The sequence below is a fragment of the Leuciscus leuciscus genome (assembly GCF_965113295.1).
Source record: "Leuciscus leuciscus genome assembly, chromosome: 9".
In the NCBI taxonomy this organism is placed as follows: Eukaryota; Metazoa; Chordata; class Actinopteri; order Cypriniformes; family Leuciscidae; genus Leuciscus; species Leuciscus leuciscus.
The window spans coordinates 41,714,584-41,725,541 of record NC_138733.1 but is presented as its reverse complement, the minus strand read 5'-3'; the positions used below and the strand labels follow the sequence as shown (position 1 = coordinate 41,725,541).

The following is a 10,958-nucleotide window of genomic DNA, read 5'->3' as shown; positions in this document are numbered from 1 at the left end:
GCCAGTCTCCAGACCTAAACCCAATAGAGAATCTTTGGAGGGAGCTCAAACTCCGTGTTTCTCAGCGACAGCCCAGAAACCTGACTGATCTAGAGAAGATCTGTGTGGAGGAGTGGGCCAAAATCCCTCCTGCAGTGTGTGCAAACCTGGTGAAAAACTACAGGAAACGTTTGACCTCTGTAATTGCAAACAAAGGCTACTGTACCAAATATTAACATTGATTTTCTCAGGTGTTCAAATACTTATTTGCAGCTGTATCATACAAATAAATAGTTAAAAAATCATACATTGTGATTCCTGGATTATTATTTTTTGATTATGTCTCTCACAGTGGACATGCACCTACGATGACAATTTCAGACCCCTCCATGATTTCTAAGTGGGAGAACTTGCAAAATAGCAGGGTGTTCAAATACTTATTTTCCTCACTATGAACACAGCGGATTCAGCTTTTGTGCCTATACACTAACAACGTTGAAAGTGTCCTACCAAACTTACAGCAGTTGTCCTTCTCTCAAGTGTAAATTACAAAATTAAAGACAAAATCATATGTGAGATGTTTAAATATTAAGTGCTTAAATATACAATCAAATTAAACTGCATCTATCAATAATGTAAGGCATGTCAATGCAAGGCGTTTTTATTTTGAGTATTGTGTTTCAACATGCTTTTTTTGCATCAAAGACTTCTGCCATATATACAGTTTTAACAATACATTAGTCATGATATGACCCAGATTGTGTACAGTGTCAAAACAACGGACTACTTATTAAACAATGACTCAAAAAAATTAACCATTAATGAAAAATTATATAAACTCAATTATCACTGATTTAACCAGAAATTAAAGGTGTATTAGGAAAAGAGGAAATAATTATAAATCAATCGTGGTCTAGGAAGGTAGGGGGGAAAAGCAGTTAATAAAATAAAAGCAGTCAAACAAAGTTGCCAAATATTTTCTTCAGTTTGACACAGTTAGATGACCCCTAGATGACCCCTAGATGACCCCTAAACCAATAGGATGCTACTCTTCCGAGGTGTCTTTGGTTTCCAGAGCCACTCTCAGCTTCTGCCAGAAGACCCTGGTGTCCTCTCCTGGTTTAGGCCAGCTGAGATACGTCTTCTTCTGGATGAGCCTCTTCATTCTGTAGTACGGAGACAGTTGATGACTTGGAATATTCTCCAGGAAAACCAGGATAAGAACATCTTTTTTCTCATCAAAGAGACGGAAACTAGCGACTTGGATCTCTCTGGAACACCACTCGCTTTCCAGGTAGTGACGGCTAATCACACAGATGGTTTTGCGACTATTATAAATGCCATCAACAATATTATCCATAATCGGTTTGCCTGGTTCAAAGTCCCTGTGATGCAGACACAGCTTCCAGCCCTGCTCGTCTTCCAACTGAGGTAACAGTTCCCTCATTACCCACAATTCATCATGAACATTATAGGAAATAAAAGCATCATACTGCAAATCATTAAGCTTTCTCTGCTGTTTGTTATCATGGAGAAAGGCAAGTAGAAGGTAGTAAGCATAAATAACCTGCCATTTGAGGAAGTGAAAGAGAAACGAGCTGAGGAGGGTCAGTGACACTAGTGTGGTTGTGGAAATGAACCAGAAAAACCCAACATCTACATTACATGAACCTACATCAAGATCCAGGAGTTTATGTCCTTTGAGTTTGTCTGGGTAATTGCATGTGAGTTCATAACCACTCTCAACTTGTGTCTCATTGCTACATATGGTCCAGTTGACGAACCAGGCATTGCTACAGTCACACGAGAGAGAATTAGATTGTAGATCGATGTAAATCAGTGTTGGAAGAGACTGGATCAATGTTTCATTAATGACTGATATTGTGTTCTTGCTTACATGCAACAGACGCAGTTTACTGAGATTTGCGTTTATGAGAAAGTCCAAAGATTGCAAGCCGAGTTTGGACAGGTGGAGCGTCTTGAGGACCCGGAGTGGCAGAAATTCTGTTCCTGTGAGTGAATTAAAATTATTCCTGTTGAGATCCAGTTCCAACAGAGAAGGAGTGTACGTAAATGTGTCTGGATGTAAATAATTTATATTAAGATTCTCTGCTTGAAGTTCCTCCAAAGACCGCAGTCCCATGAAAAGGTTTAAGGGTAAATGGCGCATTCCTGTATTAATTTGGCTAAAAATGTTCAGAGTCTTTAGCTTTCCCAGATTTTGAAAGGGTGGTTGTGCAAGAGCCTCTTGATTGTCATATGAAATATGGTTATTGTTCAACAGAAGTGTTTTCAGGTTTGGGAGGCTGGAGAACACAGACTCTTTTATTGAACTCTGAGAGAGCTTGTTTGATTGCAAATTCAGGAAAGTTAAATTTGTCAATCCGTCAAAGGCCCCCGCTTCAATAGACGATATTTTATTGTCTGGCAGAGACAAATTCTTCAGTGATTTTAAGGACTCAAAATCTCCCCTACAGAGAGAGTCCAGCTTGTTATTTGACAGATCCAAACTCTCAAGTTTAGGAAGATCTTTTTTAAAATATCCATTGGGAAGTCTGTTAGATCCAATCATTAGAGTTGCTAAGGCTTTCAGATCTTTAAAAGCAAAGTCCTCAATAAGAGATATTTTATTACCGAAAATCTGAAGGGTCCGTAATTGGGTTAAGTTGGCAAAATCAACACGGCTTATGTTCGTTATGTTGTTGAAGGTGAGGTCCAAAAGACGAAGACCTGGTAGGCTGCGGACGATAGCAGGGACGCTGGATAGTCTGTTGTGGGAGAGATCAAGTTCAGTTAATTGTGTGCAGAACTGCATCTCGTCTTTTGATATGGATGTAATGTTGTTCCGCTGCAAGCCTAGAAATCTCAAAGATGAAATCAGACAGACGTTCCTAATCAAAGCTCACACTTTTATATCCCCCAGAGAGTGAAGCCTCAGGCTGGCCAAAGAAGAGTAGAAAGTCTGTAGGAGATCTGTGATCTTCTCCAGGGGCAATTGTATTCCACTTACATTTAGATGTTGCACACTTTTTAGATACCTTTTGTCCTGCACATCCCATGTCATGTTTTCAGTAATGAAAGCCAAGATCAAATTATCAAGGAGCGGGAAAATATCTGCAGTGATACTGAACACTTTCAAAGGATTTTTAGATAAATCCAGGACTTTCAGTCTCAGAGATATGTTGGACACCTCCGAGGACTGAAACGAGGTGAAGCCCTTGATCCCAACGTGCACTTCCTGTAATTGTGGTAATAAAAATAGCGGCTGAACTTTGCTTATTGTATTCAGATGATTTCTTGTCAGATTTACTTTTCTCAAACTGATCAGGGTTGAAAACGCAGAGAAGTTGATATTTGTGATTAAGTTCTCATTTAGATGCAAGACGGTGAGATTTCCCAGATTCTGAAACATTCCTCCCAAGATATCCGTCAGTTTGTTGCAGGCCAGATTTAACTCCTGCAGAGCCACCAAACTGCTGAACGCACCGTCCTCCACTTCCCGGATCCTGTTGTGTTGTGCAGAAAGATTTTTAAGATTAGACAGCTGAGAGAAATTCTCCTTTTTAATCTTCTGTATGAAATTTTCAGAAACGTCCAAATGCGTGGCTTTGTCCGGTATATTCCCTGGTACAAAATGCAGGGACCTCTTGTTACAAAGCACATTTATATTTTCTGCATATTTCAAAGCCCCTCTGACGGTGCAGTTCTTTACTGTGTATCCATTTACAAGATTTATGAAAACACAGCAGTCAAGCAGCCATGACGTCAAACTGCAGTATTTAATAAAGCACAAACCACGTTCTCTCTTTGACATTTTTAAGATTCACTCTGTTGTAATCACTTAAATGGAGTAAACCATCCAGTTGTAATTCTTGACTTTTCTTAGCTTCAGTTTTCCTAAGAAAGAGAAACCCCAGTGTAAGTGCAGTGATAATGGTGTTACGCAGCAGCAGCAAAGGTAATACTGAGGTTAATAAAGCATTGAGTCATTGGGCAGAGAACACAGAATTAAAGCCAGTGCATTGAGCAAACACTTTGGATATACTGTATGCACACTGCACAGTACGAAACATTCTTTTAAAATATAATTAGGTGTCTCTATACTTACGAAAAGTGATGAAATTTGTTGCCTAAGAAAAATGAAGTAAATACTTTTCACCCCAAATTTTTATATGAAATATATGGGATGCACACAGAATTTGACTTATGTTTAGGTTTTAATTAGTAAAGGATAAGAATACTTATATTTTTCGGTGAGGAGGGAAGCTTATTTGCTTCATTTTCCAATGACAAGTGGTTGTCTAAATTAATATCAGAACCTTGTTTGCGCATACTTAAACAAACTAGAGCCTTATTTTCTTACGAAAGATCTCTGTCCTGATTGAAAACTCTCTCAAATACAGCATTATTATTTTCAGAGAATCTAAAATCACTAAATTTAGAAACAAATATTTTAAATGATTGAAGGAACAGTTGTACAAAAAATGTATGACCTTAATCAAAATGGGTAATGTCAACAAAGCAGAACGAATTAAGTCAGATGATTTTTTTTTTAAATTAAGTTTTGTTTGATTGTTTGAAAACTTACCTTTAAACAATTCCAAGTAAATGCAAAGCAAATAATCACAAAGCAGGTCTTCTTGATTCACCTTACTGACTATATTGCTGATTCGACACAGTAATGACACAGTTTACCTTACTTTTCATTTTAAAGTTCTTACATTTGCAGGACCTGAATCCCATTTGCTTCTGTGTCGTTTCACTTCTTATTTCCAAAATTATACTGTGAAAGAAAGTCATAAGAGGTCCAGAAAGAGGAAGGATGTGAAACCAAGGTCAACAGAAGTGTTCTTAATAAAAATCTTTGGGAAGGCAGAAACCCAATTACATTTTGTCAAGTGATATCTGCTTTAGTATGCTTCATGCTGTAATAAATGTCAAGATGTCCTGAATATTCTTGGAAGGGTCATAAAGGTTGAGAGACTAACAGATTTGGTACATAAAGTGTACACATACACTGTAGCAAGGTTGATCTTAAATGTATTTTTGCACACCACGTGATCATTTTTTATTTTTTTTTATTTAGTTTGACAAGAGACATTGTACATTAATAAAAACATTCCTGTAAATGTACCAGAATTAGCCAAAGGCTATTTTTCATCCGTAGTCCCTGGACAAGATGTTACAAGTCACCCTAAAGAAAATGTGATTAAAAATACATAATAGAAAATGTAATCATTACACAATACAATAAAAAATATATTTAAACAATTTAGGATCAATTAAAAACAATGCAACAAAATACAAACAATAATAGGATGGCTAGCAGATATAAGATTCTAGTGTTGACAAATCTGAGTACTGATTAACCAATTCTTCAATTGAACCCTAAATAAAGCATATGTGTCTAGATCTCTTATAGTTGTCGGAATAGTATTCCATTCTTGTGCAGCTTTGACAGAAAAAGCAGACTTACTAAATTTACTTCGTCTAAACGGTATGATACAGTCTTGTCTTAACGCGCCTCTTGTAGAGCGATAATCAGTTGTTCTAATACGAACTAGCTGACCAAGAGGGGGAGAAGATAAACCATAAATAATTTTATACATCAAGCATACATTTGCATACTAAATTATGTTTTCCCAACTTAATAAATTATATTTTTTCTGAGACCAGGTGGTTAAACAGAAAGTCATGTGAGAAATAACCATAGAATACATAAACATTTTAGCTGCTTCTAATGATCATGCAGTCTAGATTTGAGAAAGATTAATCCTGTGGAAGATAGTCACGTGCTTTTGCATGAGGTGAATGTAACCAATCAGAACGTTCCTTACTGTTCCTAAATTGTGTGTAAAACTTAGTTCACAGAGTCTCTCTTGGTAAATGACACCAGAGAGCAATAATAAACTAGCAGTCTAGGAGTATTGTCTGGTATGTGTTACGGCACGTAATAGAGGAGAAGTGCTAAAGTTGGAGATAGTGATAGTCCATTCTCTTGTAAGAAGCAGCGATGATATGTCAGAGAAGCATTAAAGATTCTGTGCTCTAAATTTGGCTATTAATGACTAAGATTACTGTTTAATTCAAACAAAGTACTATTCTGAACTAAGAAGAACTATAGGTAGTGTATTGATGTGACTCGAGTCCTGGACCAACTTTACAGTTATGAATTGCTAAAACACATTTCTCGAAACCTTGAACACAAAAAACAAATCTTCAAACTACATTCAGAGAAGCTCTGACTCTTGGCAAAATCAAACAATTGCCTTAAATCATTTCACCCATACTCAAAATCAAACAATGCTTTCAGATCATACACACATCCAGTCAATATTATAAATACTACAGATTATTCATTAGACACTACATAGAAAAATGGAGAAGAGCATCCAGAGCATGTAGCTTACAGAAGAAATGTATATTGTACACCGTGAACAAATCTTGTAATTATGTAAAAAAGTATAGTAATCGATTTGCAACATACGGTAAAGTTAATAAATTGTATACTGTATGCACTGCAAGTATAGTATTGTACTGAATGTCTGTATATTCAGCACTAACATTCTGTTGTCAACTGCAAAACCAAAAAGTTTAAAAAACCTCTAAATGAAAAGCATGTTACATTACACTTAAAAGAGTTGTGCAACTGCAAAGTCAAAGTCAGTGAGAGATTAATTCTGCCTTAGCATCACGTCTTCATGTTGGGTCCGGCCTGGGGACTTTGTCCACATCTCAGGGAATATGATGTTTCTTGCCAGTGTAGTGGGACGTACTGAGTTTTTTTTTTTTTTTTTTTCTTCGTAATGAACTTAATGCCCTTGGGTTGCGCGAGTGATCTAATTCTATACCTTGAGGGAGCGTATAAAAGGGAATTCAAAGGGGGTCGCACACCGGACGAGAAGTGCAGCGCAGCGTCTAGAACAACTCGAGGTATCGCACACCGGACGCGTACTTTCTCAGTTTATGCCCAGCAATATAAGATAATGTCTGTATACTATGTTATGATTGTACTGTACAATTAAATACAAACGTTGCTAAGTCTGCTGTCTGAACACTTTACCTCAGGACGTCCGTTAACTGAATGAATTGAGAATCTCACCTGAAAATCCGATAATTTTCATCCACACAGCTGATTTCTGTGACAGAGTGAGAGTGAAGTCAGTACATTAACGACGATTTGAGACAAATATAATGTAAATTTAATATAAAACTATGTGAATGGCACTGTCACGGAGTCAACCGAGCCATCACTTCCGCCCTCTGCACCTGATCTCTGCACTCCGCCCACCCGATCACAGTCTGCAAGTGAGTTCTGATCACCTGCACCTGCACATCATGATTACTCACACTATATCAGCCACCGTTCCCTTCACCTCAGCGTCTGGTCTCGTCTCTACTACGACACTGACTACTCACCCGTGTGATACCTGTTCCCAGTCTACTTACCTGAAGTCCTGTTGTTTCCCATCGTCTCCATTCTGCGTCGTCCTGATCCTCCTTGTCATCGCTAAGTTCAGCTAAGTGTTCACCATTATCAGCATCCTCTGTCATCGATCATCTCTTCCGGCATTGCTCACTCTGCACTGTAAATAAAACTTTGTTTGTTCATTCTAACCTTGTCTGCCTTCTGATGGATGTGACAGGCGCTCTGTGGCGTGACAGGATTTTGAACAAGGTCCTGAGCTGTTGCTGGTGTGTGTACACTCATAGAGAATAATGTGTTCAAATTTTAAAGATGTTGTGCTGCGCGGTGCTGCGCTTCTCGTCTGGTGTGCGACCACACCTCCTCCTCTTACACATATTCTTCCAACTCTCCCTCTAAGATTGTTTCCATCTATTGTTCATATCATCATTCATTGCACCTGTGTTAACTGTGCTCTCTGAACTGGTTTATATTGTAAAGTTGGTTTGGTCACATCATTAGAAATAAGTGTGAGCAAATGAGTCATTGGGCCCTATCTTGCACCCAGCGCAACTGACTTTGTACAGCAACACATGTATCATTCCTATTTTGCACCCGCGCACAGCGGACTTTTCCCTCCACAGAAGCACGTCGGTAAACTAAGAAATACACTTGCGCTCCCGGGGGTGGTTCAGCGCAAAGAGGAGGCGTGTTCCGGCGCAAACGTTCCCTCATGCTATTTTACAGGTTTAGAAAACAATTCCGCCACTAACCGAAAAAAAATAGTTTAAAGTCAGTGGCGCGTTGCGCATGTTATTCATATGCTATTTTAAGGGCGCATGTTTGGCCATAATCAATGTAGCGTGTGCACAACGCGCATATTTGATTCTCTCATCTACACAGAAGCAGCAGTTTTCATTTTTGCAAATCATACATTATTACGATAGATAGATAGATAGATAGATAGATAGATAGATAGATAGATAGATAGATAGATAGATAGATAGATAGATAGATAGATAGTTTATTATAAAAGCATACATCTAGCTTACACATTTACCCAAATTATCATACGCCTGTTTAACCGAAGTTAATTTGGGAGTGTTTCTCCATCCCCAATGTCACTTCTCTGTGTTTTACGGCCCTGACGAGAACGTGGGTCTCCTCGGCTGTGAACCGCTCCTGGTGTGCGTCTGGCAAATCCGCCGTTATGATAGGAATCTGCTATAGAACAAGCGCGCCTGCTCTTAAAGGGTATGTGAGATGACGCTCTGATTGGTTTATTTCACGTTACGCCCAAACCACACCTATGAATAATGAAGCTACTTCAGACAAACCCATTTTAGATTTGCGTCGGGCGCAAGAGTCATTTATCCCGCCGGTATAATAGCAACAGCGTCCAAGACCAGCCCACAAAGTTACTTGCGTTTAGCGCTTGATACTTGCGTTTCAGATCGTCAAAATAGGGCCCATTGTGTGTAAACAATGAAAACTGTGTTGTAGTTTAACTTTTGCTTGCCTCTGTTTAGCATTTTGCAACACTAGTGCATCACAGTGTAAAATGTGTTTTAGTAAATGAGAATGGTTTTAAAGTTTTGCAAAAAATGCATGAGATTTTCAAATGGTGTCTAACTGCTTGAACTTGTTTAAGGTTTTGCAGAGTGATTTACTCAACACACTGGTTTAGGCTGTTGAGAATTTGGTTCAGAGAATGGGATTTAGTGTTTTATCAATTCAGAAAAACTGTAATAAATGCAACAAAACTATTTTGAACATTGTTAGTTTGTTAGTGAATGCATTAACTAATGTTAACATTTAACATCTTTAGCGTTTTTGTTATAGTCATTATTATTTGTGTGAACGGACCTGTAGAAATGTAAAATAGTAACTAAACCATCATCAATGCATTTTTAAAATATATTTAGGATAAAAACCTGTCTTATTTACTTTGTCTTGTTTACTTAAACATTTGTATTATTTTATAGATATTTCAGATCCCATACCGCCCAAAAATCCTTAACCCATCTCACCTTCCAACATCATCATCAGCCCCATACAGTGGTCACTGGATGAGAGTATTGCTGAAGCCGCTACCATGGACCCTGCTTTGCCGGGATGCCCTGCTGGCTGCACCTGCGTTCCACATTCTCAACGCATCCCGCTCATAGAGTCAGCTCATTCCTCCAATGCCACTGGCCACTCTGGGACCAATCAGACCCTCGTGCTGCTACAAGATCATTTCTGGTGGCTTAGGACGGCATGTCAGATCAAGGCCCACATTTCATTTCCAGGGTGTGAAAGTCCTTTTTCACGTTCTTAGGTTTGACCACAAGTCTGTCCTCTGGTTACCACCCTCAGAGCAATGGTCAGATGGAGAGAAAGATACAGGAGATTGGTTCGATTCATGAGAACCTTTTGCCATGGCCAACAGAACTCCTGGAACTACAGATTTCATCTTACTTTCCACGTTTACCTACTCAAACCATATCACCCTCCTGTTTCTGGTCCATCACCAGACCCTGGCCATGTGAATGAGCCCCCCCCCTGCTGGGGAGACCAGCTAGACCATTAACCCCCTGGGGTCGGCTGTATAGCCGGCGATACCAGCTCGCTTTTTTTTTTATCAGTTCAAAAGAGATTCATTTTGCTCTGTTGACTTTGATATTACAAACACGTTTCATACATCAATCGATTCTGTTAAATGTGTATTATTTTTGTGTTTACTCACAATAAAAACAAAGTGTTTGGCTTTTTGCCAAATAAAGAAAAATAAACACGAAGCGAGTTCTGCCTTCTCTCTGTCAGTGAAGTCCATTCTGAAATGCGTCCGAAAATGAACAATAACTCAGCGAATACTTAGTCAAACAGGCATACAGACACACAGGCATGAAGCTTGAATTCTCTTCTTTTAAATGAAGTAATTTATATAAAAAACTAATATTCTCAGTTCATGTAATCTGTAAGAAAAGAGCGAGAGGGCAGTCGTTCTCATCTCATCTAATTATTTTTAATGTGACCCCACCCACGGAGAGCGCGCGCTATTCAAACGCAAATAACTGAGGCAATCCATACAAACTGTGAACGCCCACATATCAGCTCGAGAAAACACAAGTTTAATCAGATCATTGTACTTGTTTACACCGTCTCGCAGCGCTGTGAGCAGGGCTTGACATTAACACCCGCCAACCCGCCAAATGCGGGTGGATTTTGCTCGTGGCGGGTAACATAGTAACTCCAACTAGCCACTTTGGCGGGTTGAATAATTTTAGTCTTTTCAAAAGGCATCTGAAATAAGTGTGACACTACAACTCCCATGAGTAGGCTATTAGGGCTGTCAACGAATATTCTAAATTCGAATATATATTCGAATAGTTTTAAAAAACAGAATTTCGAAGGTGAAAATGAATATTAATGTGGAAAAACACCCGCGGTAGCAGAGGCGCGGCTGTCTGCTTTGCGAGTGGGCGCGCTGCCTGAGGGTTCAGGGACAGGGACAGGTCATTTTATTTAACGTTAAACAGAAACATTACTAAAGTGTAGGCTACTGTACTGACTGAATAGATATTGCATGAAT

The 10,958-nt window shown here is 38.9% G+C and overlaps 2 protein-coding genes across 2 annotated transcripts; both read right to left on the bottom strand.

Annotated features, from left to right (window-relative positions):
• Positions 1–624: 624 nt before the first annotated feature.
• On the bottom strand, positions 625–2,794 carry LOC309505553 (uncharacterized protein; the record flags this gene model as incomplete). Its single annotated transcript, XM_082178954.1, has 1 exon — positions 625–2,794. One exon carries the CDS (start codon positions 2,792–2,794, stop codon positions 1,025–1,027), a length of 1,770 nt encoding a protein of 589 aa, XP_082035080.1. The 3' UTR covers positions 625–1,024.
• Positions 2,795–2,881: 87 nt separating this feature from the next.
• On the bottom strand, positions 2,882–4,758 carry LOC309505570 (uncharacterized protein; the record flags this gene model as incomplete). Its single annotated transcript, XM_082178987.1, has 2 exons — positions 4,568–4,758; positions 2,882–3,876 (listed from the first exon to the last, which is right to left on the bottom strand). The coding sequence occupies exon 2, from the start codon at positions 3,791–3,793 to the stop codon at positions 2,882–2,884; it is 912 nt and encodes a 303-aa protein (XP_082035113.1). The 5' UTR covers positions 3,794–3,876; positions 4,568–4,758.
• Positions 4,759–10,958: the final 6,200 nt, after the last annotated feature.